Raw genomic sequence first — 25,139 nt, forward strand, 5'->3', positions numbered from 1 at the left:
TAGCTGTGATAATGCTAGTTTGAAAGCTGAAACTGGCCGCTAAAGATGCTAGTGCTGATAGCTGAAGATGCTGAAGCTAATAGCTAAAAACGCTGAAGCTGATAGCCAGCTAAAATATTAGCTAAATGCCAAATTAGTCTAAAAAACTAAAAAAAACTTAGGTTAGCCAAAACAGCTAGCATGTAGCTGAAAAAATAGCTAAACTAAAAAATATTCAAAAAAACTGAAAAAAAATCTTAAATTAGCCAAAACAGCTAGCATGTAAGTATTAGCCTAACTCCAAAACAGCCTAAAAAAACTTTAAAAGAAAAGTCTAAATTAGCCAAATCAGCTAACACGTAGCTGAAATATTAGCTAAACTCCAAAATAGATTAAAAAAATCTTGGCAAATGCCAAAATAGTCAAAAAATCTAGCAGAATGCCCATTTTTTTAAATTTAAAACCGTAACTTTTTATCGTAATTATGAATAACAAAAATGTAGGAATATTATTCTAGAATAAATCAACTTAAACCTTAAATTACTTTCATTAACTTTACATAAAAACATATTTTATCCAAATTATACAAATTAGAAATGAACACAAGATAACATTGAGCTGTTAATAAGAACATAAGGATCTGGAGGGACGGATATTATTTACCTGGAGGGCCGGATTCGGCCCCCGGGCCTCGACTTTGACACGTGATTTAAAAACTCTCATTTGCACAATTTTATCAGGAGAATTCAAACTTTCCTTTGAAAAGCCTCCACAATAAGCGCCTGCTCTGATAATAATAGGTGTGCGGAGGACTTCTTTTTTTTACTTTAGCATCAAAACACTTTCATGACTTCAATCCGCCAATAAAGACTCATAAAAAAGCCCAAATGGAGCACATCACAGTTAGATGCCCATTTCCACAACCCATGCACAAAAGCTCTAATTAGCATCGATAAAACCGCGTCTGAGGATGGAGGCCGCCGTGCAGCACGTTCCTCTTTATGGAGCCGTTTGGTTGGATGACTGGTTCTCCATCCCGTCGGCACGGTAACCTTTGCTTGCTGCGCCTCCTCCCTCCATCTTCTGCTCCTCCTGAACTGATTGTGGCGGTCTCACTCCCCCTCGCCGCTGCCGCCTTTGTCAGCTTGATCAGGATGTCGTCGTCAGTGTGGACTGAATGCTGTGTCTTACACGGGCTCAGTGACGGAGCGGGCCGGCGGCACACAAAAGGCCAGTAATCCCTTCCATTAAAGACTCGCACCGACATGGGCCATTTAACCTCACCCCCTCTAAACTCCCCGCTCCATCTCGCCCTCCCCAGCTTCACCCGCAGCCTCTCACATCTCTATTGCCGAGCGCTCTGAAGGCGCAGATAGAGGGCGCAAGACGGCAGAGAAAATAAAGTCTAAACGGGACCATAAATTAAGACACAAAATGTATAAAACTGATTCTTTTTTTGCATATTTGGACAAATTATACACTGATTTATATTTATGTCACTATTAGGATAAACATAAATGAAACATTGTTTATTTGAGCATAAATAGAACAAACAAAATATCCCAAATATGAACTTTTGAGGAAGTTTGCATGACTACCTTTCAAAATAAAAGGATCATTTCAGGGCAGCAAATGCATTAGTAGGTAGTCAGCAAATTAGCAAGTTATTAAGTTAATTTGTCCATTTGAGGTGAATCTAATTAATGTAATCATTTTTTTTTCAGACCTTAATTTAAAACCTTTGACTTTTTTAGATAATACAGTCCCCTTATAATCCATAATCCCTTAAGTATGATCTTTTGTTATTTTTATTGATCTAAAATCGATTTAATGCTTTAAACGGCACTCAAAAATCTGTTTTGGATTTGATTGTTGGAGCATTATGGGTAATGTAGTCTGATAAATAATGATGAATTTTTTTATTTTTTAAAATGACAAATATTTTATTTTTCTTTAACCAAAGAATCATTAAGGGGCGGAGCCTCAGGTTCCAGACTTATACAACAGTGATGTTTTTTTAAAGCAATGCAACAGCTGACCTTTACGAGGTTTGCTGTTCAATCTTTCTCTAATCAGGTCTGGAAAATATTTGGAAAATGAGATTCAATCTCTAAAAGCTACCGTTTTCACACATTTTATTTTAATCAAAGTGATTGTAGTAAACATCATCTGGAGATCAAATAGGATATTTTTTTCTTGTTTATTTAAAGAACCACTAAAGAAAACTGTGTTTTGGGTGTTTTTAACATGTTCTAGTGGCATTTATCTGATGATGGGACGCATATAATAAGAAAATTAAACTTAGAATTGCATTTCTGAGCATTTATTTTTTCAAATTGTTTGGAAAAGATTGCATTTGTGATGAAGAACATCCGCTTAGCAACATGGAGGGGAAGAGGGGTGGAGATGCTTCACGTCACTGTCCAGCTGACAACTCAGAGAGGAATTTCTAATGAACTCCTGCTGCTCTGCAGAAACTATATCCTTGAAGTTTTTTAATATTTTGGCTAAAACGATGTAATCGTAACTAAAAGACGAATGGGAACGCTTTGAAAATAGATCAAAAGATGATTTGAAAACAAAGTTTGGACAGAAAATCTGACCTAAGAATAAGTTCAACCAAATCTGAGGAACTTTCCAGAGTTGGTTTTCCAATAAAGGAAGTCATAAACACACAGAAGGGGTAATAAAGCCCTGCTCCACGGGAACGGTTGAACATATAATAAGAGCAGAAGCTGCGTCCCTTTTCCTCGCTCCGATCGGGTCATTCCAAACACCGACACGCTCGCTCCCATGTCAGCAGGTGGTTTTGCCGAAGCCGTTTTTTTCCCTCCACTTAAGGAATGATGCCGTCCTGCGACTTCTGCAGCACAAACAAGCCGTGAGCGATGGAACGCGCCGGCTGCAGCTCCCAGCATGCAGCAGCTTCTTTGATCAATGAATGTTTTTCCAGCTGCACGCTCCGGTGTGTGTCAGAGGGGAAGCCCCCGCTCAGCGGAGGGCCGGGGAGCATCACCAGGCAACCACGACAATGATGAGGACTAACAAGTCTGCTTATTCATCACAATACACAACTGAGCATCACAGAACACAGACTTTCAAACAGATGACACTTTCTGTTTTATTAATTATGAGTCATGAAACGGCAGAAGTCTGGGATCAGAGGGAAATAAGGTTTATTATTGAGGAAAGAGGAAAAATGAAAATACTATTACAATCTAGTTTCTATATTTCTGGAAAAACATTTACAGAGAAATAAAAAGTATTTTGAAAATATGTATCCTTTAAAATCTAAAGCTAAAAAAAGAATAAAAACCATGAGCAATAAAAAAAAAATAAAATAAAAATGGCGGCTTTTCTGATAGTTTAATCTCCATAGCAACCATTTTATTTTTTGGTCCTCTGAGGATAACGAACAGATCCTCGAAAGTTACAAAAGAATCGGCAAAAGTAAACTTTTGTAATTCCTTAGCAACGGAGGTTATTCGCTAACCCCGCCCACATTCCTAAGATGTTCCTATCCTGTGCTGTATTTTTTATTAGCACAAATTACCGATTATTTTTTTCCGATTAGTCGACTAACCGGGTCATGTGCAAAAAGGATGTAAAACACACATCTTAACTTTTATTAGCTTTAAACTAACTACAAATAAAGACAATAAAGACGATAGTTTATTAAACTTTTAATTAATCAGCCTCTGTCCTTCATTAGTTTAGTATTAAAACAAGATTAAACTAGAAAAGTTATATTACCTAGAATACTGCTAGTATAAATGCTTGTTGCTGAAAGTAGTCGCTGAAGACGCTGAAGCTTTTTGCTGAAAATGGCGACACAATTTACTTTAATAGCTGAATGGATTTGCTGAAAATGCAAAAGCTATTTGGAAAATGTTAATTTTTCTAAAACACTGGAAATATTGTTAAACAACTATGAAAGGGTGCTGAAATTGACCTACATTTCTGAAAAAATTTGTAGTAAAATTGCTTAAAAATCCCTAATACATGCCAATTTTGCAAAAATATTTAGTGTGTTGCTTAAATATTAGCAAAACTCAAAATTAGCCCCAAAAACCTTAGTAGATGTCAAATTATCCTAAAAATTCGAGACAACTCCAAAATAGCCTAAAATTCCTCAGTAAACTAGTCAAAATCATTAGCCTTTTGCTAAAAGAGAAGTTAAACATTAAATTAAAACCTCAGTAGACTGCAAATTAGCCAAAAACATTAGCATGTTGCTAAAATATTAGCTAAACTCCAAATTAGCCAAAAAACGTTAGCATGTTGCTAAAATATTAGCTAAACTCCAAATTAGCCAAAAACATTAGCATGTTGCTAAAATATTAGTAGACTCCAAATTAGCCAAAAACATTAGCATGTTGCTAAAATATTAGCTAAACTCCAAATTAGCATAAAAAAACCTCAGTAGATGTCAAATTAGCCAAAAAGCTAACACATTGCTTAAATACTAAAAATTTTTTTTATAGTTTGGAGTTTAGCTAATGTTTTAGCAACATGCTAATGTTTTTGGCTAATTTGTAGTCTACTAACTACACTTCAAATTAGCTCAAAAAACCTTAATAGATGCCAAAATTAGCCCAAAAAGCTAGCCCTTAAAAAGCTATTTGCTTAAATATTAGCTAAACTCCAAAATAGCCTAAAATTCCCCAGTAAACTAAATTAGTCAAAAACATTAGGTTGTTGCTAAAATATTAGCCAACTCCAAATTATTTTAGAAAATTACTATAAGATATGAAAACGTAGCCCATGAATTAATTTATAAATGAGGTTTGCATCTTAAACAAGGAACTATTTTTCACAAAAGAAAAGTTTTGGTCTCACAGAGTCACTCAAATATAAAAAAGTGAATGTTTTTGTTCAACTTTACTACACTCTGACTCCATATAATATAAAGTAACGACTAATTGACTATTAAATTTGTCCTCGACTATTTTAATAGTCGATTTGTCGACTAACCGTAGCAGCCCTAAAGCCAATATAACAAAAAAAAGGCAAATATCTAAATCTAAAGCATGGACACGGACATAGAACAGGGAAGGTCTGTGGACGGATGTTGGAACCTCCTCCAAGTTTAAACTTGAGTCTTCAATAATCATCGAGTACAACAGGACAAAGACCAGAGGAAGGAGCGGCGCTCACCGCGCAGCGGCACAAACCCGGCGGCGTGCCAGCTCCAGCCCTGCCAGCAGAGATCTGCATAAATGGCGACTCTCATCCCGCGTACCGGAAATTCAATTTGTTCCGTAAGCTTGGGAAGAAAAAGCAATTATTCACAGTCCCCACTTTGCACAATCTGCTTCTTTAAGATATATCCCCTCTTTCCTGTAGTAACAAATAAAGCCCAGATTAGAGCCACGTGTGGCTGTTCAGACGGTGAAAGTGCAAAGATTAATCGAGCTAAAAAGCCTGTCAGTCAGACTGAAAAAAAAAAGACCACATGTGTACCTCCACTTTTTCCCATCATTCCTCTGGGATATGTCAAGCTACCAGATAACAGCTTGATCGGAGGGCTTCTTTACTTCCAAACATGCGAGGGAGAAGTAAGCAAGCACTTCTTTTAAACCAATTACAGCGCACAGAAGAAGAGGAAGAACGACGACTTCTCCACCCGATCTGATCAGTGCAAAGAGCTGTCAGGGGAGCCCACTGAGCCGAGGCTCCAATTTCCACTTGGGGTATTAGGTGGGACCGTAGCATGACAGTGCAAAGTCCCACAGAAAGGCGTGTTTTTTGAACAGATTCTGGGGGGCAAAGAGCGTCTCATGTTTGAGTCATAAGCTTGTTTACTTTAAGTGAAAACGGAGAAAAACTGTTGATGGAGAAATGTGAAGACGCGGTAATTGGCTGCCTTTAAAGTCAAAGAGCAGCAGGATGCGGGCGGCTAAAACTGAATCAGACTGAGAGAAAAGTGAATGGAGAAAGAGGATAAGCCTAAGAATTGTGGGAGTCACTCAGCTGAGAAGGGCAGTGTGACAGCATCAGATGCAGAACAGACCTATGGATCTGGAGGAGGCTTAAGGCGGGTCACGGCTGACAGCTCATGCACATTCTCCACCTTACTAAAAAGAAGCGGCAGATTCTACAAACACTCCAGTGCTCTCCTTAACCTCATGTGTTATGTGTGCCACAAATGAGAAACCGGATCCCGAGTGCAGAAAAGATCTGGGATGAACTGTGGAGTTTCCCTCCAGAAAGTCATAAAACAATGGGACGGATTCTCGGGGTGGACACACACTAGAGCTGCCACAGACGGTTATTTTAACAGTCGAATATTCACCGAATATTTGTTCAGATTAGTCGACTAATTGGGTCATGCACAAACTGGATGTAAAACATCTTAACCATCATTAGCTTTAAACTAACTAGAAACTAGATATATAGCATTATCTGCAATAATGTTAGTGTGAATGATGTAGGCTGAATTTGGCCGCTGAAGATGCTGAAATTGTTAGCTAAAAACACTGAAGTTGATGGCCAAAAACAACTAAGTTGATAGATAAAACACTGAAGCTATTATATTACTTAAATGTCAAATTGGCCATACAAACTGAAAAAATCCTAAGTTAGCCACAGCAGCTAGCATGTAGCTAAAATATTAGCTTAACTCCAAATTAGCATAAAAAACAGAAAAAATCCTAAATCAGTCAAAAGAGCTAGCATGTAGTTGAAATAGCTAAAATCCACATTAGCATAAAAAACTCAAAAATTGTAAATTATATAAAACAGCTAGCATGTAGCTGAAATATTGACAAAACTCCAAATTAGCATAAAAAACTGAAAAGCCCTAAATTAGTCAAAAGAGCTAGCATGTAGCTGAAATACTAGTAAAATTCCAAATTAGCCTTAAAAACGTAATAAATGCCAAAATAGTCCAAAAAGTTAGCAGAATGCTATTATAACTTTCAACTAAATAGACTCCGTGCTCAGAGTGGAACAATTGGACCAAAACAGCCACCGTAGACAGTAGAGGTTTGAAAAAAATCAAATATTAGATGCATTGAGTACGATCCAAAATCCTAACTTGAAATGTGGTCAACTTTACCGCCATCCATATCGTCTAGAAAACAGCCCGACTTGCCAGAACCACCGTCTCACTCAAAACACTCACAGCGTGATCATCTCTGCGCTCGCCACTCCTGTGTCGGCGAGAAATGGTCCGACAGTCAATCGAGACTGCCCAAAGTTGCACCGAACATCGACCATTGAGTGATATGAAAGGACTTTGCAGAACCACCTGGACCAGCTCAGTGGCATCGTGGTAGAGTGTCCACCCTGAGATTAGAAGGTCGTCAGCTCTAATCCATGCCCAGTCAAACCAAAGACTCCAAAAACTGGATCAGTGCCTTCCTGCTCCACACTCAGCGCGGCTGTGTCTGCAGCTCACCACTCCCTCAGGGGAGGGGTAAAACGTGGAGAACAGTCTGTCTGGACGATTCATGTCGTCTGAGACACAAATTAATTTGAATTATTTGGTGGATTTCATGCCTAAAGTAACCAAAATCACTAAAACGTGCACAAACAGTCCTCAACAATGAGGAGCAGGCGGTAAAGTCCACAGACGGACACTGGCTGGCTGCTTTGTTCCTCCATTTTTCCTTCAAAAAACAGAACCAGCAGGTCATCGGATACAAGAGCAACCAATCAAGAAGACTGAAAAAAATAAAACTGCAGCTATTACTTTTAAGAGGGGTGGAGAGACAGCCGACATTACTCCCAAGTGCCTAATTAGCCGTTTGCAAAATGTTTCTAAGAGTTTTTAGTTTGTGCTGATTGGATTTGAGGATTTCTATCTGTGCAAACTTTAAGGTAATAATCAGAAGATGTAGTTTAAGAGAAAAACCTTTGCCATCTCTCCCAATCAAAACCATCTGTTACACAAATTCACTCATTAAAATTCATCACAAGGATGACATAACTGCAGCAATAACTGAAAAAAACCAGCAGATCAAGACCCTAAATAGCTTGAAAACTCTTTTTTAATCATTTTTGTGTAACCGCTTCTTCTACACAGATGATTAAAATCCGTACGGCCTTTGCAGCTGTTGGATCTGTTAGATTATGTAAGAGAGCAACAGTGCAACGATAAGACATCAACTTTAACGAGCTAAAAGCCTCAGATGTACCTTTGTAACAATCTAATTTGTACATTTCTAACTGACTTGTCAACTATCTTTTGTTGCTGCTGACATTAAAAACAACATTTCTTTTAGGGCTGCACACAAAAGTCCTTGACTAGCAACAGAAATCCAACTGTTCTTTTGTCCCACAGTTCTGTCAGACTGAAAATATGATCTGAATAAAGAGAAGAAAGTGCACATTCCACCAAAATCAATGGGACAAACTGAAGTGAATTTACACTTGAAACGGAGCTTAAAGCACCAAAAGCATCAAAAGCAAAACCGCATGTTTTTGTAACTCTGGACTTCTCTTCAAGTCTCCCTCTACAAGTTTCCAAAACCACAACAGCTACAACTTGGAGTGAATAAAAAAGACGAGGTTTACCTGAAGTCGCTGGTGATCGACCACGACTGGCGGATGAGGAGGAGCCGAGAGTGGCTCCTCCTCCTCTGCTCTTCCAGGAAGTCCCTGCAGCTGCTCTGATGCGCTTGTTCCGACGGTCGTCGGGTCGGATCCATCTGAGGAAGAATCGAGGATTAATCCCGGTATGTAGAGACAGGTACAGGAACACAAAAGTCTGATTATTAAATCCCTTTGCTCCAGTTTAACCCTTGGAGGCATAATTTACCAAGAACACCTGAGAGGGGTCAAATAGGACCCCAACAGGAATCAATGCAACTCAAGACAATTATTGAAGTTTGTATCATGTTTTGATCAACAAAAGAGAGATTTTATGTCCACATAGTATTACAAAACAATCAATATTGTAACAAAAAAATCAAAATCTGACTAAAAACAAAGAACATTACATCACACAATTATAAATATCTTTTCTTACTGTTTTCAGCTCGTACTTTATATTCTAATGGCCTCATACTGTATAATAAACCGGTTTTATGAGGAATACATCAAAAAAAATATAAATACGTTTATTGTCAATAATTTTAAAGAAAAACAACTTATGGGGTCATTTTTGACCCCACTTATTCATCAAAGGGTTAAAAGATGATTGAGGACACTCCCCACATATCTGGTCCTTTAATCAACAGAACTCAAACTACTGAGATAAGGGATAATCTCATGGGACAAAATGAATCCACCATGTCAAAAGGGGCTCTGATGCTCTGTTTATGGTATGGAGTTGCAAGTCGTGACTCAAATCGCGGGAGGCGACTCGAGTCTTGTGAGTCGCAGCTACAGTCTTGCGAATCATGACCCAAATCTCACAAGTCGCAACTCAAATCTCTAAAGTCGAGACACAAATGTCGAGAATCACGACTCAAATCTTGCGAGTTGTGACTAAAGTTTCATGAGTCGCAACTTAAATCTCGTGAGTCAGGACTGAAGTCGGGGAATCAAGACTCAAATGTCGCAACTCATTTCTCACGAGTCGCAACTCAAATTGCCCGAGTTGCAACTCATATCTCGTGAGTCAGGACTCAAGTCGCGTAAGTCATGACTCAAATCTTGTGAGTCGAGACACAAATGTCTTGAATCATGACTCAAATCTTGTGAGTTGCGACTAAAGTTTTGTGAGTCACAACTTAATTCTCGTGAGTTGGGACTGAAGTCATGGAATCCTGACTCAAATGTCGCAACTCAAGTCTTGTGAGTCATGACTCAAATCTCATGAGTCGCGACTTAAATCTTTTGAGTCATGACTCAAGTCATATGAGTTGCGACTAAAGTTTTGTGAGTCATGACTGAAATCTTGTGAGTCGAGACTCAAATCTCTTAAGTTGAGACTCAAATCTCGTGAGTCACGACTCAAATCTTGTAAGTTGTGACCAAAGTTTTGATGAGTTGTGACTTAAATCTCATGAGTCGCCACTCAAATCCCATCAGTCGCGACTCACAAGACTTGTGTCAGTAATCAGCAACCCCGGCAACCAGTAACTTGGACAGTTTCCAGCGACCCCGCAGCCCCAGTGGGTAAAAAAAGAAAAATGGATGGAAGTTTTGGAAGAAAATCCTTAGATTGAGCGTCCATATTGGATTTGTTTTCTACTTGCTTCTCAAGTTACTGGAAACATTACGTGCACAAAGCGGAGTCCCTGATTGGTTCGTCAAACTTCTGATTTTGATGCCCCACCCCCGACACCCAAATCACGCCACAGAACCTCAGATTGCGTCAGTACATTGACTTAACATCAAGTCTGGTGTGAATGCAGCTTTGAAGTAATATTTATTCCAATTTTTCTATAGATGGATGAGCTCGAAATGAAAGTTGAAGAAGAGAAAACATACTAGTTTTACTCCTGACCATCAGTGTGTACCTTCTTTGTGTCCGTCTTCCTCGCTCGGTTCTGCCGGCGGGCCGCCATCCAGCGGAAGCTGCTCCTGAGTACATCTGCCCTCGTCTTTGTGCTCTTCCTGCTCCGGCTCGTTAATGCCCTCAGCTGCGCTCTGAGGAGTCCTTGTGTGCGCCTCGTCGCCGCTCTTGAGGCTCTGCGAGTCCAGGCTGTCCATTGACTCGGTTCCATTCACGTGGCCCACTCGTGAGGCGAGGAGACCCTCGGCGTAATGAGGCTGAGCATCCGAAGACTCCGCTCTTTGAATCAAAGGTTGGAAGTCGGCCGTTTTGGCGTCCACCGTCGACTGGGAACAGCCCCCCAAGCAGCAGGGGTCCACGTGTTTCCCAGCGCTCACCGCCTCGACCTCTTTGGCTGGGGGCTCCTTCCCTCCCCCCTCGGGTTTTGGACCCTGTGGTGCATCGCTGGCGTCGTCGGCGTGACTCTTGTCGGGGGGCTCGTTGGAGCTCTCCTCTTCCGTGGAGGGGCCGTGGGGGTGATGGCCGTTGGGCTGAGGATCGGCCGTATCGCAAGACGACTCCTCGTCCTGAGTCAGACACGAGTCGCTGGGCGCCGCCCCTTCCACCTCCGCTTCTGGCTCCTCCTCTTCCTCCTCGATCTCTTTCTTGTAGATCTTCTTCTTGCGTATTATGCCACGCCCCCAAGATGGCCGCCGACGAATTTTCCTCTTGATATGATCTGGAACAAAAGGAGGCGCCGTTTAAGGGATGTACAGGTAAAAACGTTCAAATCTGAATGTAGTAAGAACATAAACTCTTCCACCAGTCAGCCAGCACCAAAAAAAGAAACCGACCGATAACAAAGAGCCTTTCTATTCACGCGCGTGTGCATACAGATGACAGCCTGGACAGGACCAGGAGATCAGAGAACTCATCAAGATCCATCAAGTCCTGTCCTTAAATACCGTCCAGGGACCGGAATGATCCAAATCTGCCAAACGCTAAACCAATCACATGCTGAGCAGTAGGAACTCATTAGTACTTAAAAAGTGTAGCTGAAAGCTGCAAATCAAGTTACTCTCATTACTTTATGGATTGTTTTATGTACAAATCTGTTTGAGAGACCTATTCCGATAAAAATTGTGTTTTTAACATGTTTGATGCATTTTCCTGATAAAAAAAATAAAAAAATAAATCAGCTTAAAATTGTGATTCTGGGTATTTTTAATTTAAATCATAATCTTATGAACCAAATTAGCAGTTTGGATGTAATCAAGGTTCCTTAAAGTTTATTCAAGTTCAATTTCAGACTTTTTGTCGGCCTACTTAATAATTACTTTCCCTTTTATTAATTTAGTCCCGTTTTTTAATCACAACTGTAGCTTCATATCTTGTTTGTGCCGTGATGGTTAAACACGCTTCTTTTCTTTAAACCAGCGGTCAGCGTATTGTACATAGTGATGGGTTCTGTCGCTCATGATTTCATTTTGATCAAAGTGATGGTGGTTGAAAAATTACAGTTTCGACTAGAAATGTGAAACCAAGAAGTTTCAGACAGCAACATTTCATGGCTCTAATATCAAAATATCAAAAAGACTTTTTGAGGATTTTCAAAATATTTTTTTCAAATTTTTGAATTTGGAAAATTTTGATTTTTTTCATTAAAAAAAAAAATAACAAGAAAATTAATGGAAAAATTCATATTTATTTTCAATTGTATGCAAAAAAAGGTTTTCCTGTAATTTTTGGTAAATTTTTCTCAACAAAAAATTTGTGAAAAAACAATTTAGTTCTTTCTTTTTGTAAAAAAATTTACCTTAATTTTTACATTTAAAAAATTTTGATTTTCTCACTACTTTAAGCAAAAAGTTTTCCATAATTTTTAGGATAAAAACATTATCGTAATATTACATTTGTGTAAACTGAAGTTTCAAAAAGCACAAATTTTAGTCTCAAATATCAAAATTCAAGACTTGAAGTTTTTTTTTTTCAAATTCACAAATTTGGAAAAAAAAATATGAATTTGTTTTTTTAATGTAATTTTCTTTTTCATTTTATGACAAAAATTAAAACATTTTCTTTACATTTTTTTTTCTTTCAAAATCCATACTTTTTTTCAAATATACATTAAAATTGTAAACTTTCTTTTTTTTTTTTTTACCAAAAAATGTCATTTTACAATGCTTTCAAGTCAATCTAGTCAAAATAGATTAAGTCAATGCTTTTCAGACTTGTTCATACTCCGCAGGAACCATGAATTAACTCTAAACATGTCGTCACAAACATCTTTACACCAAAAGATCAAATTCATTGAAATGAAACACTTAAGATTATGAAGCCACTCGATGTATTCACTGGTTTACAGAAGTTTCACTTCATATTATTTATTAGAACAACAAAAACAAGCAAATTAAGCAAAACTAATGATTAAAAATCTACACAAACATGTTTTAAAATTTAAAACTGCTCTGTAAAATTCTTCTAGATCCTGATGTAAACACGCTTTTTTAAGCCATGTTTTTGTAATCTTCTCATATTTATCCCGAGGATTCAGGACATCAGACTTCCTGCTGACATCTTTATGTAACTTTAAGGTGTTTCTTCTATCAGCCGCAGCCACTTTTTCCAACCGAGACTTTGTTTCAACTCTGTGCTGCTTTACTTCAACTCCAACAGCTGTCAGGAAGAATTAAATTCTCGTGCTGCATCTCCCCGACTCCAAACGTGAAATCCATCTTTCCTCTTGCTATTCAAACACTCACCATAATGCAGTTGTAGTGCCTGCATTGAAACTTTTACTACGTTCTCCATTTATTATACAAAAGCAGCAGCGACTGCAGGAGCGAGGTGCACCAGAGCTGATAGATGGTTTCCAGTTGTGTTTTCCAACCACAATGATGGCATTTTATATAAAAAAGAGAGAGAGAGCGGGGCTGCAGAGTCCAGAGACTTTGAAAGAATTGGGGAAGGCCCGGCCAGCTGGATGCTCAAAGGCTATCGTGAAGCCAGTTTGAGTAAGAGCCGCTCTCAAAAGGGAACAGGGACTGCAGGCAGAGATTATTTTAAGGTAGGAAGCAGCTTTCATTTTTTATTCCTCCTGATCTTATCTGAAGGTTGCAGACAGTGGGGCATACTGTGCAAGAGACAGCCAGATCTCAGGTGTGACTCCAACATGGATAGTTGCTCGGCTATACCCGCTTTTTAAGTGGAAAAGGGAGCAAAAACAAAGCTCCAGAAACCAGGCCAAGCATCATGGGTATTTCAGTGGCATCATATTTTGTAAATTTTGTGAGCATCAGATCTCGCCAGAAAAAGCTTGTATTAAATTGAATTTTCTCACAAATTTATGTAAAAAAAACCAAATTATGTAATTTTTTACAAATATTTGCACAATTTTATTTTACGATAAAAACGTTTAAAAATGAAAATGTTTTCTGAAAATGTTTTTCCAAAATTTTGAATTTGAAAAAAAAATGTGAATTGTTTTGTTAAAAATCACGAATTATTTTTTGAATTTTGTTTTTCCCACAAAAAGTGATTAAATGATTATGTTTCGATAAGTCCACTAATCGGGTCAATCGTAAACAAGACGTGAAACACATTAATAATCGTTAGCTTTAAATTTGAAGAGTTTAAGTTATATGCTAACTAAAATTAAAGACTATTAAGCCTTTAAGCACCGTGTTTTCCAGAGTATAAGTCGCAAGTTTCTAAAACAAATCCGCCAGGCTCAGTGTAGCTACAAAAATAAGTACAAGAATATAAATCTTTTGATCTGTATAAGAAAAATATGAAAGTTTAAGGGGTAAAATAATCAGATTCTCTTCCATGTTTGTTTTGGACGACACTTCTTCTGCCACTTTCAGTAGCAAATACTTATATTCAGATGCAGCTCCCTCTAGTGGTTACTACAGGGAAACAACTGCTAAGAGACAACCGGCGTTTACTGGGAAAATAACAAATATATGAGCCTATTTATGTCTAAAAAGTCGCTCCCGAGTATAAGTCGCACCCCTATGAAAAAAACTCGACTTCTACTATGAAACATGCAGTAGTTGGTTTTTACTTGGGATGGGTACCGAAAAATAAAAAATTGATCCGATGCAGTCTTGGAATATATCGCGATATGTATCGTATTGTCAGACTCGTATTGGGATACGTATCGTATCGTCAAGTTTTTGAGAAAACCCACCCCTTATAAAAAAGATGGAAGCCGATTTCCCGCTCATTTCCCCGTTAACCCCCGCGCCGAATGCAAACATCCCGCCATCGGACATTCCCCTCACACAAACCAAAACAATCAATCAACAGCGCAGGAAAAAAAAGGTCTTACTGGGGTCAGCTATCAGCTCTGAAGCTATGAAGTGTGCTCCTGGGGGAGGGAAAGGTGAGTCGGAATGGCAGCAAATGACTCGTCATAGTCAGCTCTTAAATAATGCATGAGGAGTGTTGGAGCATGAAGAGGCGGACGAGAGATATGCTGATGGGGATGGGAGGAAGCAAGAGAGAATACCACTGCACTTTGTTATAATTAGAAGAACTCCTCAACTTCTACAAGATTAATGCCGAGGCAGGCATTTCCACGCTCCCGTCTGTCAGAGCAGCACACTAAAGGAATCAAACCTTTCTTAGCCAAAAGCCTCGGGAGCTCGCTATCCAAATGGCGAAAAGTATTAAATAAATAAATCAGACTGTGTGTGACATCTATGGACCATTTTGTAATAACGTGAAATCCCTGCTGTCACCACCAAACGGTGAGTACAGATGCAACCGTCGGTGCTTTCACACTAAAGCTCGGATAAATCTTTCATTTGCTGGGGATGAAACCGTATTTTATTGAGAAAAAACAAAACGCTGGATTAAGATCCTTCACAGGAGATTTCAGGATTTTTGATTAGGTCTAAAGATAAAAAGATCATTTGTTTTTAAATGTGAATGAGGAACGTGAATTTATCAAAACAAAAGGATACTTTCATCAAAATGTGAAATGAACGACACCTTTTTATTAGAGAAAGTATCGATTCAGTGAAATATCGCGATACTTGTATTGATTTAAAATGCGGCCACGATGATACTGATTATTTAGGACCTAAATTTTTTTAATGCCTAAACCTCAAAATGCTAGTTTGCACCACAGCACACTGAAGCTCTACACCGCGACCAAAACAAGATTTTGTGACGATTAGTCGACTAATAAAATAGTCAACGACTAATTTAATAATTGTTAATTTATATTATATGGAGTCAGAGGATAGTAAAGTAAAGTGATGAGCGTTCAGCACCAAAAAAAATTACTTTTTTTTTTAAACATTTGAGTCAGTGAGACCAAAACTTTGTCTTTTGTGAAAAATAATTCATTTTCTCATTATTTAATCTTGTTTTAATACCACTAATGAAGGACAGAGGCTGCACGATTCATTAAAAGTTTAATAAACATCTTATTTGTCTGTAATTTTAGTTAGTTTAAAACAAATTGTGGTTACGATTTGTGCTCCACATCCACTTTGTGGATGGTCCAGTTAGTCGACTAATCGGAAAAAATAATCGGTAATTAGTCGACTATTAAAATAATCGTTTGTGACACAGCAAAATGACACATACAGCTCAGTTCTAGCTGAGAACTTAACCAAAAATCTGTGCCAAGTTGGTTCTGGTACTGTTTAAAAACTATGTATTAATGCATACAACGTATTCAGATAAAGTCTTTTTCTCCATCTACATCACAATATATATTTTTTAAATATACGTATTGTATCATGACATGTGTACCGTGATACATATCGTATCACCAGACTCTTACAAAAACACACCCCTAGTTTTTATTATTTTTCATGCATCAAAATCCCCAGCATAGATGAAAGACTACATAAATTCTAGTTCAAATGGCTTCTTGAGCGGCGTTTATCAGGTCTTAATTTGTATCAAAGGCTGCTTCCAACTGGCGACTCTCTCCCGTCTAATGGTGAAATCTCCCGTCTACATCCATGCAGGCCTGAGGGATTCAGCGTGGCTTTAATCTGTGTGCAGGAGTGCAGGAGGTTGACTCCTCTTTAACTAATCACTTAGATCATAAACCTCCCGTTTCCTCCTCGCTTTCATCCTGCTGGAACATCTCCGACTCAGTCATGGAGTGTTAAGGTTACACGTGGAGGTTTTGTTCGTTTTTCTCTAAATCCCACCAAAGTACAAACTGTTGACGGTTTACGAGAACTGGCGTTCCAAACAGGAAGTAGCTCCAAGAAGAGAAATAAACAGCTGATATTCTACTGGTCAGAATAACCATTCTTGCTTTGATACCGTTTTGGGGTGATGGGAAGGGGGGCGGGGCAAATTTCTGAACTCCCGCCGCTCTGCAGAAACTATGTCCTTGGCTAAAAGAACACCATAATCACAATTAAAAAAATCATTGGGAGCCCTTTCAAAGGACCTCAAAATACTGTCGGAGAGGATCAATACCATATTTTTTTGCTAATCACATTTATTTCATAATATTTTTTCAAGTTATAAACTGGCTAATCAGATGCCCCAATAAAAGTAGTTGGACAAATTTGTGTTTCCCGCTTTTAAGCAGTCGAGGTGTGAGCTCACTCCTGATTGGACAGAGTGGTTGCCATAGAAACAATGACTAAAGAATGCAGTGAACGCGATTTTGTTAAGGTTGTCGCGACCCAATACTAGCGCATGTCCTTACAGTTGGAAGAGATTTGGGATGAAGTGTCAAAAATGAATCAGGCTTTTTGTTTCACAGCTCTATTCCGATATGTGAAAGATTCGGCGTCATTGGATCCTCGCTTGGCTTTATTTGGCACTTCCATGTTAAGTAAAAGACTATCCGTACATCACTAGGGCTGGGTATCGTCAACAATAATATTCAGAATCGATTCCAAGCGTTAGCATTAGCCGTCCTATGGAAAATCCCAGTATACATTAGCATCAAGCTAATGGTTTTTAGTATTATGCCTTACATCGATCTTACTTTTATGGATCAATTATTGATCTTACTTTTTTTCCGTCCCTTTATCAATTACGGTCAAAACTAAAGATGTTCCAACTAACAGAAATGACAGAGTCGTCTGTAAAGTGTTTAAAAGCATATTTTGATTCTTTAAAGTTCTTTAAATCTTCAAAAATAGCGTTTTTGAACCATTTTCTACGAGTGACGTCACACTAAAGCTGAATACCTTCTCTACTTCCCTAAACTTAAGGATGTTTTGGATTTAGGCTAAAATTTACATGTTAGCTGCTTTGGCTAATTTAGGCTTTTTTCATTTTTTTAAGGCTATTTTAAAGTTTTGCTATTTTTTCAACTACATTTTAGATGTTTTGGCTAATTTGGCTAAGTATTTTTAGTCTGTTTTGGAGTTAGGCTAATACTTACATGCTAGTTGTTTGGCTAATTTAGGCTTTTTTCTGTTTTTTTAGGCTATTTTAGCTATTTTTTTCAGATACATGCTAGCTGTTTTGGCTAACCTAAGTTTATTTTTGTTTGTTTTTTAAGACTAACTTAGCATTTAGCTAATATTTTAGCTAGCTATCAGCTTCAGTGTTTTCAGCGATCAGCACTAGCATCATCAGCGGTCAAATATATCTTATATCTTGTTCACTAAATAGTCCTGCACTCTATGTTTTTTAGTAGTTAGGAATTAGGGTGGGAATTTGGACACAGCCTGAGTCCAGTTCTCTGATACAGTCGATGTTATAAACCACATCGACATACAATGAAACCCTTCAGGAAGAGTCTGGAAAGCGGTCAGGGTGCATCAGCATGACCTCCGCTCCACACCTTTCAGTCATGAAAAGACGGCGGCCATTTGTCACCTCATGAGACACTTTCCACTGAGACCTGATGAGATGTCCAGATCAATAAAAGATCCCATCCGTGCCTCCTGAAATTAAGGAGATCAGTCACTTGCTTCCATTTCTGTGTCGCCATCTTTCCATTTCACTGACATTTTACCATTTTACTGACCAAACGAAACATAAGCTTATTTAGCGTAAAGAGGATTTCCTCAATGACTTTACCATCTTTATGGTGTCAACAGGAAAACACAAACATGCTTCCACAGTATAATCACAAGTATTAATGCAAAAAGCCGGGAACATTATTCAGTGGCTCCACCTCCGCCGCTGAGGAAAAGGCCGTGGGATGACAGTACCTGCGGCGCCCTCTTCACAGAACACCGACATGCCCTAATGCACCAGCAGCTCCAGGAACTGTTGAATATGTCAGCTCCTGCAGTCACGGGGGGCCATGAAGCTCTCTGATGCCCCCAGCACACGCCTGCAGCCACACGTTATGAAGCGGGAGAGGCCGAGTAATGCGATCCGCAGCGGTTGGCTACTTCTGAATAACGCCGGTGAATGCTGTCCTCGCTGAAAGACGAGAATGTAGCCCAGGATCTACCAACGGGAAGGAAGCATCTACCAGATGTTATTAAACTCTGTGATACCACAGTGTGAATACACCCTCCTTCCTCCACATCCTCACGCCTTAAGTCTTCATTCCAGCTATGATCCACTTCTTTACTATGAGCAGATGTTAGATTTCAAACTGGAAATTCAGGATTCAGTCCTTTGAGTTTCCTTTTATATTTCTATTATTCCTGATGCTGTTGGTCGCAATACGCAATAATAGTGAACAAACCTCGTATAATAAATATGCACAATTTGCATCCAAAAAATAGATTTTCTAGATCCAATATCAATATGTATTGGCTCCAACAAACAAATGAATCTCTAATCACCTGCTTCTCAGAGGAAACTAGAAATATAATCTTCATTTCTGCTCCTTTACTGGAGTCACCGATTTCATTAGATGCAAATACAGCTTGAAATATTAATACAGAAAACACTATTTTTATTTTAAAGAACTGTAAAAATGCTAGAGGATGCGGTAAAGTTAGAGAAATATATTAAAAATACTAATAGTTTTGAACATTTTTTAATTAAACGAAGCTTTTTTTATTTTACTTGAGCACAGTTTGTGAGGGTTATGACATCATTTGTCGAATGACATCAGATTATTTGCATTTTCTTCTATAAAGTGAACATTTTTTAAGAGAAAATTTTTAAATAATTACAGAAACTGCACTAAAACAAATAATCACACTTATTACAAAGTTATTGGTTCATCCTTGCAGAGCAGATAAAAATGTTTTTATAGTTGTGTTAACAGTGAAAAGATCAATTTCAGCATTTTAAAAAAAAGAAAACCCAAGACATCTGGACTTTTGGTCGACATAAAACAATTGTTAGATTTTTTTACGTTAAATTGAGAAGTGTGGTTTTAAAAATGGTTTTCATATTTATTTCAGGACATATATAAAACAATTTACTGTTTTTTGGGAATTATGGTCAACATTCTCTGCTGATTTTTCTTGTTTCAATATTTTTTTTCCTATAAAATTAAAAGGAAATTTGAGATTATTTTCACTATTTTGTCTTTTTACTACGATAGTTTTACTACAAACCAAAACAGATGTTTTGGATCTATTTATTCACAAGTCAAAATGTTTTCTGGGAAATGAAAGAAAACCCAGAAAAACAAATAATAAAACACATAAATACTTTCAATTACTTTTATTTCTACAAGAAAATACTACAATTTTTAAGTAATACTGTCAATTTTTGCAATTGTATTTACTGAAAAAAAGAAAAAAGGTATATTTGAGAATTTTCTTCAACAAAAAACCCAGACGTCAGAACTTTTGATCAACATAAAACAGTTGTAAGACTATTTTACATGAAATTCACCAATCTGGTTTTGAAAGGTTTTTTTTTATATTTATTGATTCGTATTTATGTAAATTATATACAACTTTATATTTATCCAACCGTTTTTCTTAAATGTGCGTAATAAATTATAGTTATTCTCTTTCGTTTGTTCTAAAAAGTTAATAAGAGATTTAACAGAATTTTCCACATTTTCTCATGTTTTCTTCGAGTTTTATTAAGATCCAAAACAGATGTTTTGGATCAATTTATTGTTTTTTTTGGAAGTCAAAATTTTTTCTGGGAAATTAAAAAAAAATGGAAAACCCAAAAAAACAAATAATAAAGCAGAAATTCTTTAATTTACTTTCAACTCTTCAATAAAATAGAATTTTTAAGTATCCTTGTCAACTTTTGCCTTTGTATCTACTAGAAAAGAACAAAAAAGGTAAATTTTGTGATTTTCTTCAAGAAAAAAACCACAGACTTCATGACTTTTGATCAACATAAAACAATTATAAGATTATTTCACACTAAATTGACTAGTTTAAAAAGACATAAAGTTCCCTTATGTCCACTTAAGTATATAAATTAAGACAGTTTTTTCTAGTAAGTGTGTGTAAATTGTGGAAATCCTTTCTTACTGCAACAGTTCTCGCAGCAAAACCATTTTTATTCATCCTAAAAACTCTGACTGCCGTACAGACGATCGAGTGTTAAAGCGGCTGATTTGTGTGGCTAATTCCAGCTACAATTTGAGAGTTTCTGTATTTGTTGTAAGTAAGTCTCATGCATTATGCTCCATAATTAACCCACTTTGATGTCATTTTGGGGGAAATTGCATTTTCTTCCCGCTTTGTTCTGCTGTCAGAATTAACAGGACAACACTGATTCTGTTTGGCTGCTAAATGAGAGTTTTACATTTCCGTCATTTACATTTTAATCCCACTTTTTAAGCAAAAAGTCTGGTCGTTATTTCATGAGTTTATCCCAGAAGTTTGAAGGAAATTCCAGGTAACACGTTTCTTTCTATAAAGTGAATCTAGCTCATCTTCTTAGAGTATTATGGGATGTAAGCGCACATTGGTGCAACCGTGTGATCTCGCTTTGCTAAAAAAATTCTTTGTTCCACGTGAGGAAAGTTTTCAAAATCTATTAGAAGGCAATAAATTCCAAATGTCAAGCTGAGAGTTTGAAAGTCATTTACATGCAGACGACAGGTTGGAGACTTAATGAGAAAACGGATACCGCATCGCTTCGTATCAAGTAGTTCAGGGAGTCCGATAGATAGTTTGGGTCCCGCAAAACAAATCCATAAGTCATTTGAGCTAATCAAGCACTAATGCATCATGTTTGGGCAATTGTTCCAGTCAATTACAACTTATCAGAATGAGGAAGAGAGAAAGCAGCCCATTAGGCGGCGCGGCGTTCGCTGGCGTCTGATGTTTGTTGAAGCTGACTAATCGACTGCATTATGGGAAAAAACAATGAGAATGAAACCCCAGGAGGCCACAAAAGTTTCTCTTTTTTTTGTTTGGAGTCCACGGTAAATGAGTTATTCTTTGGTGCTGAAAAAAGCAACACACTAATTGGAAAGAAGCGACGACTTCGAGAAAGTCTGACGCTGTCAGTTATCTGCAGACGGATCCCCGAATAATGGAAATACATTGGAGATGAAACAGAAGATAAAACGGAGAGTGATGCGCTGGATGATCTGCAGAGGCGTCGCCGTTTGTTTGGAGGAATGAGGGGAGGTGTAAACGGACTTTTTTGAATTTAACTCTCTACTCTTACAAGAATTATTTAAAAATTGTTTATCGTCGATCCAGCGACCAAAGCAGCTCAATCTCAACTAGAATGTAAACAGTGTCCGTCGATATACGTGATCATGCATAAACTAGGTCTGCACAATATATCGTAAAATGTATCGCAATATCAACACCTGTATTGAAAAAGACGACTCGCATTCTATGTAGAAGTATGATTTAAGTTCTGTTGAATGTGTTTAAATAAAACTGGTGAAATGGAAATGATGTATTAGTTGTTTTGCTACATCGTCATGTATCGTAAATCGTATCGTCATTGCGATATTTATCACTAATATCGCACATCGCAGGTTTTTCTAATTTTGACCAGACTTAGTACAAACTAATATTTCAAAACTATAAAAATGAACATGTGTGAAATATGTATGAAAATGTATAAACTAAGTCTGCACAATATATCGCAAAATGTATCGTTATCTCAATATCAACACATGATCGGAAAAGAATGCTTAACTTAAGATAAGTGGTTATTTTAAATACTTACACACTCAAAAACAATCTAGTGGTTAGATACTCACATATTATGTAGAAGTATAATTTAGGTTCAGTTGAATGTGTTTAAATAAAACGGATGCAGTGAAATGGAAATGATGTATTAGTTGTTTTGAAACATGATCATGTATCGCAAGTCGTATCATCATAGTAGTATTTATTACTAATATCGAACAGTCTTAGAATGAACTATTATTTCAAAACTATGAAAATGAATATGCGTGAAAATGTATAAATTACTTGTATTAGTTGTTTTGCTACATTGTTACATATCATAAGTCGTATCGTTATTGCAATATTTATCGCTAATATCGAACATCGCAGGTTTTTTTTTTTTATATATCGAGCAGCCTTACTATAAACTAATATTTCAAGACTACAAAATGGAAATTATTTGGATAAAGACTGTATCCTCTGTCAAAAATATACAAATGATTTGTCTGGAAAAGATTCAACTCAAATTAGCGAAATTCAAAAACAAAAGAATTAAAGAATTGTAAAAACTTCAGTCGGAGATTACGACAACATCCAAAAATCACAGAAGTTAAGTACGAATTCACTCACTACTTCCTGATCAGAGCAGGATATACATTTGCAATATTTTTTGGGATGTCCGAATGTACAATTCTAAAATCTAGTAGCTTGGAAACTTCCCAGAAGTCTTTGCAAAAAACTAGCATAAATCGATGCTCACTAGATTGGCGAATAAAGTATAAATAATATAAATAAACGTTTCGTTATCAGAACACCCGATATGCATTAATAGTCTTTGTAAAATGTTCATATTTATAAGGTTTTTACTCAAAAGGGATTAACCTTGTAGCACCTGACACGTCGCCGGAGACACTTTTTAACTTTCCAACCGCTAACACGATCAACGCTATTCCTGCAGATTCCGACGGGTCGCTTTTCCCTGCTTTGGAATCTGCTGGAATATCGTTGATCATGTGAAGGGTCGAAAAGTTACATTAATTTAAAGAACGTCGACACTGTAGCTAAAGCTCTGGTGCTAAACGGTAGTTAGCATGTGTCCAAATCCTCGACTTTCAGTGAAACGGAATCAACGTTTCTATGGCAGCCAATCAGGAGTTACTTTGCTGGAAGTTTGTCAAACATTTTCAGTACTGGACTCCGCCTACTTTTATTGAGGCATCTGATTGGTTAGTTTATAACTTTAATATCTTGCACTACAGAAAAAAATATCATGAAAACAAATTAGGATTATCGAGATCGTGTGAAAATGATTATTCTGACTAATAGAATGACTGAGTAACAGCTGCTTATTTCTCTGTAGAGGTTTGTGGGATTTTGGCTTCTTGGAACCAGTGATTACTTCCTGTTTGGAACGCCAGGGGGGAGGGGTCACTTAGTTCAGTTCTCAGATACCATCAATGGTCTGAATTATATTTAGAAGTATCAGAATTGATAGTCCAGCATTAGAGTTAGAAGGAGTTCAGACATTAGCTGCATTTCCATTGACTACAAAATTGTGCAGAATTGTATTTTCAATAATAGATTTGCCTATTAGAAACACGGCAATTTAGAAAAACTCAAATTTATCCCAATAAATTTTAGGTGTATTGAAATTGATTTTTTTTGCCAAACTACAATAGAAACAATAGAAACACTTTTTCATTTTTAATTAAATGAGTCACATGACCAACAACCATTAACCAAAACACTGAACAAGCTACAAAACCATAGAAAAAGAAAAGAAAACGTTTATTTAAAGAAGATCTCCAATAGAAATGTATTTTGTTATTAAATAGAAGTAGTTTTGTGGTCTCCTGGTATTTTACAAACTGGACGTTCAGCATATTTACTCTAAAGAAAAGACAGTTTAATGAAAACCTTTTAGCGTTTTCCACAAAGACTGAATCTTTCACACCAGCATGAGTTCATCTACATCCAACTACAACAACATGCAGGAAAGATTTATTTTTTTGGTTTAAAAACCATAAATGAAGGCCGGTTTCACAATCTTCTCAACGTTCCCACAAAACATAAGCGTAGAGAGCGACATGGCGAGCGCCGCGGGGCGCTAAAGAAGTGAGCACTTCTCGATTGCTTTTCCTGGAGAGATGAGACGCAGGCTGAGAAAAAAAAGAAAGTGTCCACTTCTAATAACATCACCATGTCAGCTTGAAGCAAGACGCTCCATTTTCTTCTGTCAGCTACCAGTGTTTCCTCATTCGGCCCTTAAGAAGCAGAGAAGGAATTGAATCCTCAGAAAGATGATTCATCATTTCCAGTTTGAGCTCGATGCCTTTCTGAGGCGTTTAGTAAAACAAGAAGATATTTAAGGTGTTTTTTATATTATAAATCTCTTGGGTAGATTTAAACATGATGACGATCTTAGAAAGGAGCCAGACACACAGAATACGTGGATCTACAGGAAACAGCAGGACTTTCATCTGAATGAACCGTGACTAAAATCTGATCTAAAGTATTAAAGAAAGGGTTTACTATTTAAAATAGGAGGGAAAAGTCAGACGTTGTGGGCGGGACTTTTGACATGAAACAACCCCACCCCTCTTCCTGTTACCAAACGCTGTTTTGTCTGCTTCACAACGATTCGAATGAAGACGTATTCAAATGCAACTTTAAGCCTAAGTTCTTTAAATATGTCCTCCATCATGAGATTAATGCCACAAGAACATGTAAGTATGTATGTCGAGTTTCCTTAATAAAGAGTTTAAGTCTTCTACTTTTATAGGGATGTTCTGATCCGATGATCAGAACTT

The 25,139-nt window shown here is 37.4% G+C and overlaps 1 protein-coding gene across 1 annotated transcript in view; it reads right to left on the bottom strand.

Annotated features, from left to right (window-relative positions):
* The window catches only part of atad2b (ATPase family AAA domain containing 2B), a 62,680-nt gene that overhangs the window by 7,849 nt on the left and 29,692 nt on the right, over positions 1-25,139 (bottom strand). Inside the window, exons 25-26 of the mRNA XM_024291567.2 lie at positions 10,392-11,105; positions 8,500-8,633 (exon numbers count right to left, since the gene is read on the bottom strand). Of these exons, the coding sequence (XP_024147335.1) occupies positions 8,500-8,633; positions 10,392-11,105 (848 nt within the window). The remainder of the gene's footprint in view (positions 1-8,499; positions 8,634-10,391; positions 11,106-25,139) is intronic.

The sequence above is a fragment of the Oryzias melastigma genome, linkage group LG24, assembly GCF_002922805.2.
Source record: "Oryzias melastigma strain HK-1 linkage group LG24, ASM292280v2, whole genome shotgun sequence".
Lineage (NCBI taxonomy): Eukaryota > Metazoa > Chordata > Actinopteri > Beloniformes > Adrianichthyidae > Oryzias > Oryzias melastigma.